The 17,465-nt window shown below is 39.2% G+C and overlaps 1 protein-coding gene across 2 annotated transcripts in view; it reads right to left on the bottom strand.

Moving 5' to 3' along the window:
- The window catches only part of LOC117296352 (sestrin-1-like), a 50,050-nt gene that overhangs the window by 17,844 nt on the left and 14,741 nt on the right, over nt 1-17,465 (bottom strand). The window contains exons 1-3 of one of the 2 annotated variants that reach the window (XM_033779234.1): nt 14,380-14,729; nt 11,739-11,804; nt 1,073-1,105 (exon numbers count right to left, since the gene is read on the bottom strand). In XM_033779234.1, coding sequence (XP_033635125.1) covers nt 1,073-1,105; nt 11,739-11,804; nt 14,380-14,595 — 315 coding nt within the window. In that variant the 5' untranslated portion in view covers nt 14,596-14,729. Of the gene's footprint in view, nt 1-1,072; nt 1,106-11,738; nt 11,805-14,379; nt 14,730-17,465 lie in introns of those variants that run through there. The other variant, XM_033779233.1, reaches the window with a different exon arrangement.

Genomic DNA, 17,465 nt, shown 5'->3' with positions numbered 1-17,465 from the left:
TTTTTCTTCTTTCATTATTTTCTTGGAACTATGATTACCAATTGAGCCAAAATGTTCACAGATTTGATAGTTTATGCAATATGTTGGGATACACCAAGTGTGAATACTCGTCTTTGACAATTACCAAAGGTGTCCTGTGCCTTTAAGACTCCTTGCTTGTAGGCTTTTCCTGTAACTAAATTCTTATTTGACTTTAGGAGTTGGCAGCATTGGGGTAGTCCTCAAGTCCAGGTAAAAGTATGTGAACTTTGACAATGACAGTCAGGCTTTTGCAATCTTCTAATTTCTTAAGCACCCCTCGATGTCAATTTGTCATTGTATTTTGGTGGAACACTGCATTTTGGTCAACTTGAACTTTGGTCTGTAGGTTTTCAGATTAAAAAAAAAATTAAACCACTGACAAGCGTGTTTAAAAAAACAACCACATGGGGACCCTCCTTGATGAGGGATGACTCAGTTCGCAGTGTCGTAAGTTCCAGTAGGATTTCAGATGAGGTTTGCACGTTAAAAAAAAAGTTTGTTTCAAATTTGCATTGTCATATTACTTAGTGTGAAACAGCTAATCGGCAACTTATTAGCTCTTATCCTGCTTTATTTAGCAGTGTGTAGGGTCCGACAATATTTGTTCAAGTCCAGGACTGACGAACCCATAACCATCCCCCGCTCTACCCCTTTGGGTCAGAACTGTCAGAGAAGGATTGCATATTAATTGATTTGACATTGCCTGATAATCCCCACTATTCATGGTTGCTATTTCCAATCCCAGCCTATAAAACCCACAAAGGCATGCCTGGAATTTCATTTTTGAAAGGGCAAGGCCGGTAAAATCTTTATGTCTAAGGAGTGCCATAGCCGTCATGGCCAATTCTCTTTTGTCCTTGTTCTAACCTATCCTTGCTCACAGTGACCAATCACCTGACACCACCACACATTTTTGTAAGGAATTTAAGGACTTTTACTATGAAAGTTTGCCCAACCTGCGTGTCCTTTTTTTCATGTTTATTACGAGAATCATAGCCTACATGTCAGACAGTTTACTGAATGCATCAATTCAATGAATGTCATGTCTCACCTTTTCATCTCGTCCATTCTGTGCTGCGGCAAACTGCAAACGAAAAAGAAACAAGAGGAGAATTTGTTTTTAAATTGTTACTACGTAAAAATCATAAATGACAAATGTACTCCCTACATATGCATACATACACAGACCCTAAGTAAAACCACTTATCCACCGTCGAGGAAAAACTCACCGCTTTGAACTTTTTGCCACCGGATATCTTGTACATGTTGCTGATGGAATACGCTTTGGTTTAATTAATATTCTTAATCCGCAGCAGCCACACAAAATCTTTGTCCAGGGTCAACAAAGCAGAGGGCCACAAACCGTTCCGTGATGCCTCGCTTCATCACAAAGACAATGGAAACTTGTTTTCGTTTTTTTTAACAGTTTTGGTTTAAGAAGGAGAAGAAAAAAACAACGCGAAAAAAAAACCTGCCTTGAACGTCAGCTGATCAGCAACAAGTGCTGGGAGAACTGCTGGATCACGGCTATTTTAAATACAATACATATTGTCAAGAAACCACTAGAGGCGCGTAGGGAAGGGGAAACTTGTGATCAAGGAGGAACAAACGTTTTTTTTTCTCTCAATATCTGGGGACGTGGGATTTCTCGCGTATCATGACTAAGACCTGTAGGACCTGTCAACTCCACAGGAAAGTGGGTATTCCCTTGGGGGTTGCTCCTTAATTGAAGGTTGATTTGATCAAGACAAGCAGATATCCGTAACTTATTCAAAAAAGTAGAGAAATACCAAAACAGAGGGCGAAGGAGAGGGGGGCGCGGACCCTCCCGGGTTTGTTGTTTGTTTGGCCTTGAAGGGGGTGACCTTGACGAGGATGTGGGTAATTTGGAAATCTGCGTGAATGACATTTTCAAGTTTGACAGCTGATATGGATTTATATAAACGTTGTCATCCAAAAGGTAAACTTTTTGTACTATCACCAGCTGCCGTCACGTTAGTCAGAGACCCTGCTCGAAAACTGTGACAATCCCAGTGGCTACCGATGCAATAAGGGGGCAAGACGAGTTGGACATCCATGCAGTGCTACTTTTACATTGTAATAATCATGATCATGTTTCCTTTATAAGTGATATTAGAAAGCAAACATCTGGCAACAGGGCTCATAGCCTCAGTAAGACAAGTCTTAGCCTCAATGCTCCCAAAAAATACCCAAGTTCTCCTAGATTTGTTCTCCAAAGGAATGCTCAAAAAGGAAAATGTTATCGCCTCTGCAATGCCTGTAATACCAATTCTGGGAATTTGACTACTTCTTACAAGCTATAAAACTCATAACATTAGAATTTTAACAAATATCTGGCTGCATGGCTCTTCATAGCCTCAGTAACCCTAGTGACAATGCACCTAAAAATAAAACCATTCCTCTAGGTTTGTTCGCCAAAAGAAATTGCTCAAAAAGAAAGTGTTTTTACCTCTAAAAGGTCTATTTATGCTGTAATAGAAATTCTGGGAATTTGACTTCCTGGCAAGCTACTATAAAACTCTTCCAAAAAAGTGTAAGTTGTGACATAATTTCCCATCCAAGGAAATTCCATCCATGGGGAGCTTTCCCCAAACGAATGTTGTGCCAACATTTGCTGCAATGGTGATCCATCCATCCCTTGACACCAAACCTCCCTTCATACAATTCAACCCATCAAATTTGTATACACTCAAGTTTGTACATGTAACCAAATCAATTTCCAATCACCAAGGCTCCCTGGGTCATGGCGTTGATAATTTCTATATCTTGGTCAACTGCCAATGTGCATTCCTCTGGCTCTGACGTCCCCCCCCCCCCCACACCACCAGGCAGGTGTTTCAGCAGGTAGGGAGGGACATGGGAGGTGTACATGATGCAATCATTCGGTATAATTGTAAAAGGGGATTTATTGACATTTACATATGGCAGAGCTTCGTCCCTCCCCCTATTATCCCTCCCACAAGGCCTTTGATTTTAATAGGGTCATGTTTACATCCTGCAGCAGACAAAGGCTGCAGGGATTTACCCCCAGATATCTTGCTGGTGTGAATTGGGGGGGGGGGGACAGCGTAAGATGATTACATCATCCAAACCACAGTAGGGAGCCCTACAGTTATAATAAAGGACTTTAATATGGCACTCTACAAAAAAACAAAAGGCTTCACACAATCAACAACAGAAACACACAATTAAAGAAAGAAAGAACATAATTTAAAAACAAACAGATCAAAAGCTGGCCCAAATGGGATATACATTATTTATTTCAACACAAACCCAACTCTCGATTGACAGTTGACACAAATTCTCTTGCGAAGTAAACACTCATGAGAGCTTGGATGCTTTCACTTGCAAAGTTCGTTCTTTAGAAAAAAAGAGATTAAGTGGCCATTTGGCACCAGTTGAATGAACCCTCAAGAAGGCGTCACAATTGGAAACCATCCAACTCCGAATCAAAACTTTACGTCAGTATCAGTAGGGGGTGCCATTAGTAAATCTGCGTATCAACCAAGCTCTTGCTCCGAGCTTCACTTCATTTGTTGACATTTGGGCCAAGGACGTTTGAAGTTGGTCAAGGGTAAGGCAACATCCTGTATTGATGCAGGGCCCGGGATTTATGTGTCAATGATCCAGATCCACTATACACAAGTTCTAAGCGGCAGGACAGCGACACAAGCAGGACTCACAGGAACACACAATCGCCATGTGTGGTATTAATGTTTGATAGATCGGGGTTGAGCCCTACAAGGTAGGTTTAATAGTCATTGATCACCTGAAAAACAATTTGTTTTTCTAACCCTGAATCCTATCAAATGCAATAAAAGAAACCTATGTACCGTACCACACAAAGTTCCCATTTCAAGATATGATAAAAACATCATTTGAAAAAAATATAAACCCATTGTCAATTTTATCCTCCACAAAGATTTGTTTTTTTAGTGATCACTAAAAATAGCATTTGTCAGCCAATATACACTTAGATGCTCAGGAACAAACAATAAACATTTAACAGCTAGTGCAAAAAGTTTGATCGCTGTCGTCAACTTCCTTCGTTTAATGGCACACAGGCCTGAGACCACAATCTTGTCAGTACAAGGCAATTTTTTTTACTTGCCCACCTCAAAGGGCACCAAGGCAACAACCTCGACCCTGGAGGCAAATGCCTCAATAAAAGTATCTGGCCTGGGCATCAGGACAGGACACAATTTCATCAAAGGGGGCTAAGAAGAAATGAGACACCCAATCGAATCAACCTTAACATTGTGACGTCATGGAAAGTGCTTGGTGAAATCGATCCACATGGAAACGCTCTCGTACGTAAGGGCAAGGTTGTCTGGATGGCAAGCCACCGCCAGAGAGGGCAGCACAACAAAGACCACAGCTTCTCGACCCTACGTTTATTTACCTACGTACGTAATGTACAAGTATGTGAAATTACAAGTTATGTCCAAAACGTCACCTCCCCTCAATGAAAAACAGGCCAAATGAATTAAAAGATCACACTATAGCCACCTATCACCATGGCATCAAACTGGCGCACCACTGTGGAGCAATGCCAGCCAGCGCTGCCCGGCAGGCCCTGTTTATAGCAGTATCCCATGCTCCAGTTCACATAGCTGAGGCTATGAAAACACAAGCCCAACCATGGGGGACTCTACAAAGCTTCTTGTATGGCATTCAGTCAGTAATTGCAACATACGTCAGTAAATGGAATGATAAGTAGAGTGCATAACATTCAGCTAAACCTCTTATGATGGTTTTATTTAAGTAGAGCTTTGCGGCCTGTCGGGTGTCTCTCTGATTGTGAAGAGAGAAAGAGCCCCATCCCCCACCCCTTCATGTATCAACAACAACTAGAAGCAACGAATGCAAGATGAAGCAATTAAAACAAAGCAGGCAATTTGTTAACGAGAAGAAATTACCTCAATCCTAATTAGAGCTCTCAATCCGCTCTGCACGTCACACGTTTCTTTTTTAAAGCCATAAACTCAATTGACGCAACGGTTTTGTCATTTTCCCAATGCCGACTCGATCAACCTCAGATTAGCCCGACAATCGTGAACTGGTTTGTGGAAGGCTTATCTATCAAATGAAAAAAACTCTAAAAAAGGTTATTGCCACATCTGTACCAGACGATCCAGAGATTTGTACAGTTGTACGTCATTGCTTCAATCTTTAAATGCAGACTATCTTGAATTACAGCGACTTCTGTTTGGTAACAGCACACGCTGCCTCTACATTGGTCATGCTCCCACTGCTCAATCTTTGTGAATTATTGCAAATAATGAACAAGGGACTACTCTATTTTCCACTCGCCCTCAGTTTGCTATGTGTACTATGGACATTACTTTGACAAGTAGGAAATCAACTTATTTCGCTAATTTTTTTTCAAAACCCTGACTACTTCAGAGTGATCCTTCCTCGCTCTAACAAAATCCAACACAAATATTGAAAATCAACTCCCCAACTGCTGAACTTTGACTACGGTTGTAAGCCTGCCCCTCATGTCAATCAATCAAAATACTAACTACAGAACAAAAAATGCGATTTCGATGGATTGAAAAGGTTACAATGTAGGTATACTCCTTAGCCGACGCAACAGTTGTTTTCAAAGACTAAATTGGATGCAATCTCGTAGGTGTGTTGAAAACGAACAAACTTTGATATTTGCGGGAAAAGCTTTCAGGATGTCAGTGTGCACCTCTGAGAAGATTGGGATACACTTAAATCAATACATCCCTGAGGGGATGTCTCACTTGTTAAAAAGTAAAACGGATTACGCCCAGATTGAAAAACATAAAGATATTGATTGAAGTTTAATCTTCAATAATGTGCCTGTGCAATGTAAAGTGCATCAATGTTTTAAGTACAAACATGTTCCTCATCTTGTAAGTGATGTTTGAAGCTAAGAATGACTATTCAAAACTTGCGTGTACAACTAAATCTCTTTTGGAAGGGGAGCTAGCTCTGAAAAAGAGCAGAGTCAAATTTGTATGGCTTTGCTTATTGAAAAAAAAAAAAAAAAATCAACGCTTTAAAGGAATCAGGGTATTTCGTGCTTACGTCAAGCCTGTTTCACAGGTTAACAGGAAATTTTTGCTTGTGCCAGTGCATACTCGATGTTCTTAGGCATTCTCCGCTTACACAGCAAGCGCAGACATTCCGCGCTTGCACAGTAAGCAGGGAATGGTGATTGCAAGTGCAGAATTTGGCAGGTAAAGCAGAGCCATAAAATTGTCCGTCTTTACATCTTGCATTCTTGGATTTCATTCAGTTTTGCTGATCCAGTGTTCTCCTTTAACCGTGCTCTCTGTTGGCTATAAATGCCACTTGACAACATTTGAAAGGAGCTGGATAATTCTCCAGGTGGTCTGAATGACTATAGCAGGGGGTCTTTTCTTAGACACATAAAGACACATGTACCACAACTCCTAATTTAGTTGACCTAAAAATTAAAGAAGAGGCAATACCTCTTCTGCAATGACATTTCCAGTCAATCTTTTTTTGATTGGGCAATGGTAAGAAATGTTCAGCAGGGTGCATTTAATGAAATGACACGGACAACAACCCTATATTCACCAAATTAAATGGATTATCCGGTCCCATGCCTTTTTACATCGCTGTTATACACATTGACACTTGTACGACTGCTCCTAATTTTGTTGACCTAATAAAAAAGAAGAGGCAATACGTCTTCTGGAATGACATTCCCAGTCAATCTTTTTGATTGACCAATAGTCAGAAATATTCAGCAGGATCCATTTGTTTCATCTTCAAATTAAACAGATTACCCCACACCTTTTTTTAGTTTGCCCCTGGGTCGGTTTGAATCAATATGCGCAACCATTTAATCGCGACGGTTAACAATCTACAAACTTTCAAACTTTATCATCGATTAAAATCGATCCCAAACCAAACAAGGACACAAGTCTGGACCTGACCACACCGCAAACAAAGAATCAAATCCAGGCCAGATACAAGGCAACGAAGGTGATTGCCTCTAACTCTATGCCTCCTGGTCATTGCCTTGGTGCCCTGGGAATGCTCATGCTGTAGAAACTTACAGTTTCCTCATATAGGGTCCCCCTTTAACCAAGAAGAAAATGCCTAGGTGCCCTTGCCCTTTCAAAAACAAAGCATACAGGCCTGCTGAATCCATTCCCTCACACAGAAAAACCAATTATCGAAACAGCCCAACAGAAAAATCAGTTATTAGGCCTAATCAATCTACCCTAACAGAAAAACTAATTATTCAAGATACCACTTGGCTGTGCAACACGCAACGAAATTTGAAAACAAAAAACAAAACTCTGAAAACTTTAAAATCAGTCACGTTCACCACAGTATCATATACAGCATATATCAGTGTATGTACACACTGAACAATGACTGCACAAAGGTCAGCATATAGACGTCCCTGGGTGGCTCCCCTCAGTGGAAACGTCATGGAAAATTACAACAGAGCATCGGGTGTGTACAATTACAGTGCGGATAATAAGCATAGGGAGCCTCCCTGCTTGACAGAGAGAGAAGAAACAGGCTGGCTGGGAATGATTGACAGCTGGAAAGCTGGATAATCTGGGAACCAGCATCTCTAATTTGAATTTTTAGTAAAAATAATAAGGCCAGTTGCAATTATTTTTCTAAATATCATTTTCCGGTTGCAGTTGCAGTTGCAGTTGTTTCGGACTATTAAGTGACCCCAAGGAATGATTGCGCAATCCCTTCAAGAAAATGACTTTTCTTAGGACTAGGTGCTGGGTGTGCAATCTGTGTACCAGCAATCTTTACTCAAATTTTCAGGTTATAATAAGGCCAGTTGCAATCATTCTTTTAAAAGAGCCGGCCCCCAACTATAATTTTCTGGTTGCAGTTGTTTTGGACTATTAATTGAGCCAAAGTAATGATTGAACAATCCCTTCTTCAAGAAAACTACGTTCTAAGGTGCTTGTCAAGTGTTTGCTTGGTAACATTCTTAGAAAACTCTTCAGGCCAATTTCATAGCGCGGGAGACATGCCTTGGTTAGCTGCTGAAGCAGGTTCGCCAATGTCACTGCATCCGAGCTGTTTTTTTGGGGTGCTTACAATGTAGTCCAGATGGCGCTTAGCAGTCGTACCGCTTAAAAGTAAATGTATTCACAGTGAACGATTTCTCTTGCATAGCCAAGCAAAATGCTACACAATAGTAAAAAATCATAATTTGCTACTCAATATTGGCATTCTGTGTGCACAAAGTCTGTTCAGATTAAAAAAAATTGCCAATGCAAAAGTGCTGGATGAAAATGGTTCCGCTCTGATTCATCCCCAAACCCATTGTCATCAAATCCTACTTTGCATACGTGCATTTTGTGACGAGCCTACAGATTCCCGCTTTATCATTTTACCACTAATTCTATTTTTAGGGCATAGTAACTTGTTGCACTCAAACAAAATATTCTGATACTAATAATTCCATACACATACAGGTCAGTGGTCCAGCTAAAACTAGGTCCAACCATCCACGGAATTGTGACATCAACAGTTCAAAAGACTATTGGGCAAGTACCCGCTGATCTTTCAAAACAACCCCCCTCTCTAGTCCAGCTTTTGACCTTGTAAACTGCACTGTCATAGGGAGCTATGCAGACCATAGCATACCCACATAATAAGCATAATAGCTTTGTTTCAGCAAGGTCCTTCCCCTCTCTTTTTTTCTTCTCCTTCTTCATTTTTGACACATTTGCTCAATTAGAATACAATGACCTTCTAGTTACTTATCAAATCAGCCCTATGGAGAAGGCCATTCAAAATGATAAATACCCTGATATCTACACCTGCACTGGGAGGGCAAAGTCTTTCAACATAGCTTAATATGACGGGTTAGTTTCTACAAATTGTGACACTGGTAAACTTTTTACCAAAAAAAGAGAAAATGTATCTAAACCCACCCCCCCCCCAAAAAAAAATATATATATATATATATATATATAATGAATAGGGTAGATGGCCTTAGCTTTCGATCCAATCCGGACCTTCTTCAGAGGCATAAGACAAGTACAAACAAATACATATCCATTTATAGAAAAAGAGAGGGGGAAAGGGATTAAGGAAAGGATCCAGAAAGAAGCGGGAAAATAACAGCCAATCAAAGTTCCTATTTCAGAAACAATATTATATGTATGTACAAAAAATAAATAAATAAATAAATAAATACAGAGAGAGAGAGAACAGAAAAATAACAACTCACCACAGACCAAGTGGAAGCGCACTACAGACTGTCTAATACCTATCTAATGCAATGCAATTGATTAACCAGGCTTACGTGATTCCAAGCACATACAAATCTTCTAGTACAGACCATTCCCCACCCCCCCCTTTACAGATCACAACATGAATCTATTCATAACTTTAAAAAAACGATTCTCAACTCAAACACAGACAACACAATGAGGGAACCACCGCGATTTAAATATGTTTGTATATATCTGACAGTTAACGACCCTTTGATGTCAAATGATTAGCCTATTTACATTGAGCTGGGTGGCGTGATGTGTGAGTGTGTCATGTGTTTACATGTACCGTCCCTACACTCAACTCTGGCTCCAGCCCGATCAACCACTAGGAAAACAGCCACACAATGAACTCGTCCAACAAAGGCTCGGAAAACCCTCTGTACAAACCGCACGCTGAATCATCTAATTTTAAAGCTTGCACTAATGAAAAATAACTGAGTTTCACTTTCCAGTTGACAGTGCGACCAATGGAATGCTTCTCAGTTTAAAAAGAAAAGAATTCTGCAAGGGTTCAAGGAATTTCTTTTTGGAAAAGTATCGGGAGGTTCTGAAACTTGAGCAACAGCTGATAATTCTTTTTTTTATAAATGACTAATTGAGACTAATGTAGAAGGAATGTCATTTGATGAGACAACTTTTTGTTAAAAGTTTCAATACATGAAGCTGCATTCAAAAGGTTTTGTAATCAATTTATGTTCAATTGTAATTATTAATTTTAGCCTTCGAGAAAGACTCTACTCGGGTAAAAACAGCAGGCCACTGATCATTTTTTTGTAATTATTCTCGGATGATCATCTTTTTTAGCCTTGTGTGCTCGGTGAATATCTTTAGTTAATTAATCAATTATTGATGCAAGGCTTCATTAACTCTGAAGATCTTGTTTGAATTAATAAAGTTAACGTCATTAGTTATTTTCACTGCCGACAAGTAATTCCTGTTGTTTGATTTCATTTTAAAATTCTTCCCAGGGTGAGGCATAAACTCCGACAAAAAAAACCAAGGTGTGTTTAGAGGTTCCTTTTTCGAAAAGCTGCACAAATATTTACAGAGATTGTACATATTTACAGGGATCAGGGATTAGGGTTTGATTAAATAATATCCACAAAATATTTGATTCCTGAATGGACAATTATTTTTAATCACTCGAGTCAACAAGGACTGGTATAGATTAAGGATCAGGGGTTAGCCTGTACACAGCCTTCACCAGATTTACAGACAGCGTAAAACCAGGTAAAACAAAACGAAGGCTTCACAAAAGTTGTGCTCAACATAAAAAGTAACAGTGAAAAATTGATGAGAGAGTGATGAAAATCAACATTAAAGACAGTGGACACTATTGGTAATTGTCAAAGACCAGTCTTCTCACTTGGTGTATCTCAACATATACATAAAATAACAAACCTGTGAAAATTTGAGCTCAATCGGTCGTCGAAGTTACGAGATAATAATGAAAGAAAAAACACCTGTGTCACACGAAGTTGTGTGCTTTTAGATGGTTGATTTCGAGACCTCAAATTCTAAACTTGAGGTCTCGAAACCAAATTCGTGGAAAAATACTTCTTTCTCGAAAACTGTGTCCCTTCAGAGGGAGCCGTTTCTCACAATGTGTTTTACCATCAACCTCTCCCCATTACTCATTACCAAGTAAAGTTTTATGCTATAATTATTTTGAGTAATTACCAATAGTGTCCACTGCCTTTAAACCAAGAAAGTAGGGTTTTTGCTAAACTCAGGACTAGTGAGCTTGTTGTTTCATTAGTCTCTATCTAATCTGGAAGATATTTCACAAGTTTATACTTTTAATATTAAATTGGGAAGCATTTCAACACTGAACTAGTGAGCAGGATGGCACAAAGGAATTTGACTGGTCCTCTCGTTGTTTTGAATGACCATTGTTATCAAGAATATGGACAGTGCTTTCACACCAGCTTTCACACAATTCAGAAAATTTTACTTCAGTTTTGCTCTCAAGTTTGGAATGTCGCCCCTTTTTAGAAATTTGTATTTGAAGTCAACTTTACTGTACAAATAAGTGGGCACTTTCACATGTTTTACATGCAGTTTGTCATCACGTATGATACGTCGTTGAAGATATTCACAATCATCTTGAGAATGTAATGACTCAACTTTGACAAAACATTTATAGATCACACTGAATTTGTAGCATCAACTTTCCATCCAACCCAATGAAATTTTACGGTAAACAGGGAAAAAGTACTAGACAATTTTTGTTTTTGTTTTTACTAGACAAAATGGGGGAACAACATAGTGTCTGGAATTGTTTGGGGCGACTTGTTTGGTTCCGATACTGTCTCTGTAAGCAGACCATGCTAAGAGTAGTTGAATTGGCAAAGAATCAACAAATGTATCTCCTTAAAATAAAATATAATAAACATCCCACAGGATTGTTAGGGTGTGTTGACTCACCTCTGACCGTCTGATAAACCCACTCGGCCCATTAGCGCATTGCCTCGGCACCTTCACTCCTTTTTCCTGGAAAAAAAAATAAAACACAAAAAAAGTAGATTTTTAGAAAAATGAAAACAACAATGATAATTGTTAATTTTGGCATCAACCAGGGTTTGCCCATTAACTTTTTTTTGAGTGAATGACCAACAAGACCAGCTAGCTTGTCATTTCACCAAACTGGCTTTAAAGGCACTGGACACCTTTGGAATTGTCCACGAGCAGTATCGGATACTGGTCTGTCCTCACTTGCTGTATCCTAACATCTACAATAACAACATTTTTACTCATTTGGTCATCGAAGTTGCAAATGAATAGTTAAAGAAAAAACACCCTTGTTCACACAAACTTGTCTGCTTTAAGACGCCTAAAAAAGACTTCAGGCTTGTGAAGTCTTTAATTTTTTTAATGAGAAATTACCTCCTTCGCAAAAACTATGTTATTTCAGAGAGAGAGAGAGAGCCTTTTTCTACCAATGGTTTATACCATCAATAGCGCTCCATTGCTTGTTACCAAGTAGTGTCCAGTGCCTTTAAAAAAATAATTGAACCAGACTGGTCCCTGGGCGTTTTGGACAGAAGGCTGAACAGGGGGGGGAAATGTCAGACCCTGGCTCAACATGTCAAGGCTATGTGGTGGAGAAGGGGGGGGGGGGGGTAGGACAGGTAGCAACAAGGGACTCAGAAATAAACACAATGAGCAACAACAAAGAGATGACTGGATGTGATGATTGATGGGCTCCCAGACAGTTATTGTCCTCTGATGTAAAGCTAGACAAAAGACGACCTCAAAACAGCAATAATCCTACCACATAATACATACTGTGTAGCCTACATCACACTTGTTCATAATCTTTACATGACTGTGACACCTACATGGTTAATTACAGGGATATCAACTGCCTTGAGTGACAGCATAGACATGTACAAGTTATGACTTTTAAAAAGATTTTTATAAATAAAATCGATGACATTCTACCATTTCCAAAGCGGGAAACAACCTGTTTCCAACAAGGGAAATAACCTAACAGTAAACAACTATCGCAATAGGGGGATTGTCTACCAGTGCGGAACCAAACATAAAAGCCTTATTGGGCTGAAAGATTTGTACATGTAGTGTGTCAGCCCACAGGAATTGACTCTATTATTGATTGCGTAATAAACAGGAAACAAGGATATCCTGGTTGGTTTCTGATCAACCAGTCATCCTGTTCACTGTAAAAACCTTTCAACTTCTTCAGCCAAATTCACCTATTCTCAGAATGCAGACAGAAAATTTGCTACGCTACTCAGATTTGATGACTAGAAAGTTGACAGTCACTGGGTTAACCCGAAATTCCGGAAAGAGAATCAAGACGAACATGATACGACAAAAACAAATACACTGGTACAATGTGGCAACTCAAAACAAACGAAAGGAAAACATGCAAATCTAAATACTTGAATGTCTTCCGTATTAAAGTGAAATGACATTTACACAAGTCAGGCATAATGCTCATGTTACACTAACTCAATTTCACTGTTAAATGGTTAAAGCCATTGGACACTTTCAGTAAAAAAAAAAAAAAAAAGTTCACAGATTAACAAATAACTTACAGAAGGTAATGGTGACAGACTTCTCTTGAAATATTCCATGAAATGCTTTACTTTTTGAGAAAACATTAAAACAATATCAATTCTCGATATCGAGAATTACGGATTTGTTTTATACACATGTCATGACACGGCAAAACGTGCGGAAACAAGAGTGGGTTTCGCCCGACTCTGATGACCGATTGAGCCTAAATTTTCACAGGTTTGTTATTTTATAAAGAAGTTGTGATACATTACTGTTTACCGAAAGTGTCCACTGGCTTTAAAATAGAATTACATTTGATTTTGATCTCCAACTAACCAAACTCTCTCTCTCTCTCCTAAGGGGGAAACAAATGGAAACCTTACCCTATACCCTATGATGCAAGGCCACACCATTAATTAACATGCAAACAGCTTCTAGATAGCTTGGTTTGAAAAGTTATTTTTTAATAATGACCGAGGGATAACATGCAAAATCTTTTGGCCAACAAAGTTTCTTACTTCAAGTGCACAGTAATTTAAAATCGTTTGAGAATTGTAAAGTTGAGTATTTCTTGAACTTTAAATGTTTGAAATGCAATTTGATTTGAAGTTTGATGGTTTGTCTTTTGTTTTGATGCAATCCAATAAAAAATGGTTAGTTGATTTTTGTTCAATAGAAATTAAAAGACAAAATTAAGGCTTGTTAAGACCCTTTGAAAAGTAACCTTTTAACCAAATTTAATACCCAAAATAGCTGAATATAGCTTGACCCACTCACACTTAATATTTTATAACATCACGCTGCATAATTTGGTTGTTTACAATATAAGGCGATAGGAAAATTTAAGACATTTAATATAATACTTTTTAAGGATCCACAGAAACCATGATACATGATTCAAATAATAAACCAAATTTTTAACAATTTAAGGTAGGCAAAAACATTATTAACAAGAGCGAGATTTTAACCAACATTCTCCGGGTTACAACCCTAATTCATTTGATCTTGCCAACCATTGATGATGTTGCCATTCCCATTGTCTTACCTGTAAACATCTCAAACACAACGTGGGTCTCGACTTTAACTGTCCATCTTCCAAAAACAACTTCTGCACCTCATTGTACGGGCTCTCGGCCCTCACTCTCTTGCCCATTATTCCAACTTTAGCTTCCCGTCGGCTGCTCTTCTTCAGGGAGGATGTAGCGGTGGGATCCTTCAATCCAAGTAAAACACTGTCTACGCTCTTGTAAACCTCAACCATCCCACTCGGCTCGTTTCACCTGACAGTTTATTGCTAGCTGGCATGCAGTGTAGCAATACGGATCCTCTATTGCATCACTCCGCAGTCTACACACATGTGAACCACTAGCAGCAGGTTGTTTCGTACGTTCGCCAATACCCAGGCAATTCACTAACATCAGCTGATTCTGTCCTTCCCCCTCTGCACTGTTGACAGCTGACCTTGCTCATGAATAATTCACGATGAACACCATCAGCTGATGTTATTGTGTGCATAGATACAGTGAGGCTGTGGTGATGCAATAGGGGGAGGGCTTAGCCTACTTAGCTTTGATTGGTCGAGTGATGCTGCATAATTCATGAGATAATGCTGGTTTATTTTGATGTTGTTTTAAATGCGTTCTTGCTTTACATTAGAAACAGGGAAGTGTATAGTTAAAAATTTGTTAAGAATTCATATGTTCACAAGATTTGGGGAGGGGGGGGGGATTTGCAAGAGGGCTCTGCCATAAAACTTTACAAGGTTGCAGTCTCTTTGTGTGAAATTAAGTCCAGACATGTATTTGCCATCAAAGAAATTCACAACATGTTTAGCACAGTGAGATTCAACAACGGAATTTTCATTGGAATGGACTGTGGTAATATTAAACAAAAATTATTTTAACTATTCACTAAAATTAAGCAAAGGAATTTGTTATTACTGGTTTCACTCTTGCGTCAACATTGCTGTCAGAATATCTACAAGCTGAAACAACAAACACCTCTACATCCTTCCTGATTGTTTAAAGTAACGTACATAATGTATACAGATATGCATAGTACGTGTGGATACCACATGTAATTAGAACAGGTAGCGTAAGTACTAGGTAAGGCCAAGTAAAAACAAAATACATTTTGTATGTTAAATAATTTTCTCAAGGAGGAAAGAGCCGGCCTAAAATTTGCTGGTTTTGTAGATTTTAGTAAAAGTATTAATATCTCGCCCAGATGAAGCGAAAATACATGTCAAAAATTAAATAAATATGATACAAAAAAGAGTGCGGCTTCAACAGCAAGAGCAGGGACAAAGTCGGTCGGTCGGTAGGCGACATTTCATTTCACTTTCATTTTTCAATTCATTTAAATTTTTGGGGGGGGATGTGAAGCCAAGAATTCTAAGAAAAGTGAACTTAATTAGTATTTAGTAGGCCTACTTTATAGCAAAAGGAAAGAAGGAACTTTTAGTTTCAGATGTGGGGGAAAAAAACCCAAGAAAAACACAGCAGTGGACTGAAACCCAATCCACATAGACACCCCCTGCGGGATTCGAACCGGGTTCCAGTGAGGCAGAAGGCGAGGAAAGGTACACTACCACTTCACCATCCAACCAGACCCCAGCCCTAACATAAAACCTGTTGAATATTCATGAGCTAATCTGTCAATAGTGTACTTTGCAAGACCACACACCTTGTGAACTTTAAAGATCTACAATAACAACAAGAAACTGTGAATGAATATTCATTGCACAACTTATAAGGGCCTTAACAACGACCAGAGAACCTGATTGGTCAGTCAGTAGAATGAATATTCATGAATTGATAAAAGCACAACAATGGTTGTTTATCCCGTTGGTCCCTGGTTGGTCCTTTCTGTGTATGGTTGGTTACCAAAGGACCCCCACCATGGTCATACATGGATTCAGAGGCACCAGTGACAAGCAGGTGACGAGTGTCTAGGGCCCAATTTCATAGAGCTGCTAAGCACACAAATTGGCTTAGCATGAAATTTCTTCCCTGATAAAAACAGGATTACCAACCAAATTTAGCATATTGCTTGATACTGGTATTCAGCTGTTGTTTGCTGAAACTCCAAAATATCATGTGAAATTTTGGTTGGTAATCCTGTTTTTATTATTAAGAAGAACTTCCATGCTAAGCACAGCATATTTGTGTGCTTGGCAGCTCTATGAAATTGGGCCCTGCTAGCGTGAATCCATGGCCACCATGGGTATATCATGGGTTAACCATGTGTCCATGCACAACAAGTCCAGTGTATTCCAGGGTACCACAGAAAGCGGAACACACTGTATTCCCCTATGAAAAGAATTGAGACCAGGCAGGCAGAGTGTGGACCCTTGGTAATAGCAAGGTTGAACAAACTTCTATACATTGTGTGGCTCCGGAATCCGGGTCAACAACTCTCTGGAGTGAACTGGCAACACAACAGAGCTAAAGTTTGGTACAGTCACATTTATTACAGAGTAGCCCTACACTTTGGTACACAATACACTTCCTGGTGTCTCTATAGACTTGGACTTGGCAAGATTCTACAACTACTAAGACAAGCAATAGCTCCACCACATTTCTACAGTTTGAATGAAAAACAAAGGAGAGATAAAAGAATTATAATGGTCGAGAACAGCCCATAATTTTATGGACATTGCATCTTGGGTTGGGAAACTGAGAACATACCGGGTAGGCCCTACGCAATTTTTAAAACAAAACAAAGCTGCCAAGAGATGGGCTCTAATATTGAATTTTGATGTTTGCTAATTGCCAAAATATGATTTTAATTTGTCAGTTACATTCAATACCCACCTCTGGGCACCCTATTTCCCTCAAATACATTTTTCAAAACAACTATTGAGCGTCGTCGACAGTACAGCCAACGAAATACATATCTTATAACCTCAAAGAATACACAAACAGAACATTCCCTTGACCTTGAATGTCAGCTCCATTGGGACGTCATTCTAATACATTAGAAGGTCATGCCCAAGAAACCCCCTCCAGGGCCCACTTTCATAAAGCTGTTTAGCAGAAAAGTACTGCTTTGCAAATTTGCTTAGCAAGAAATGAGCAGGGTACCTGTCACAGCAATGGTTAATGTATGGAATTTCAGCTGGTAACCTTT

This window comes from Asterias rubens, chromosome 11 (assembly GCF_902459465.1).
Source record: "Asterias rubens chromosome 11, eAstRub1.3, whole genome shotgun sequence".
Lineage (NCBI taxonomy): Eukaryota > Metazoa > Echinodermata > Asteroidea > Forcipulatida > Asteriidae > Asterias > Asterias rubens.
The sequence above is the reverse complement of the archived record's forward strand: the minus strand, read 5'-3'. Positions and strand labels throughout refer to the sequence as shown.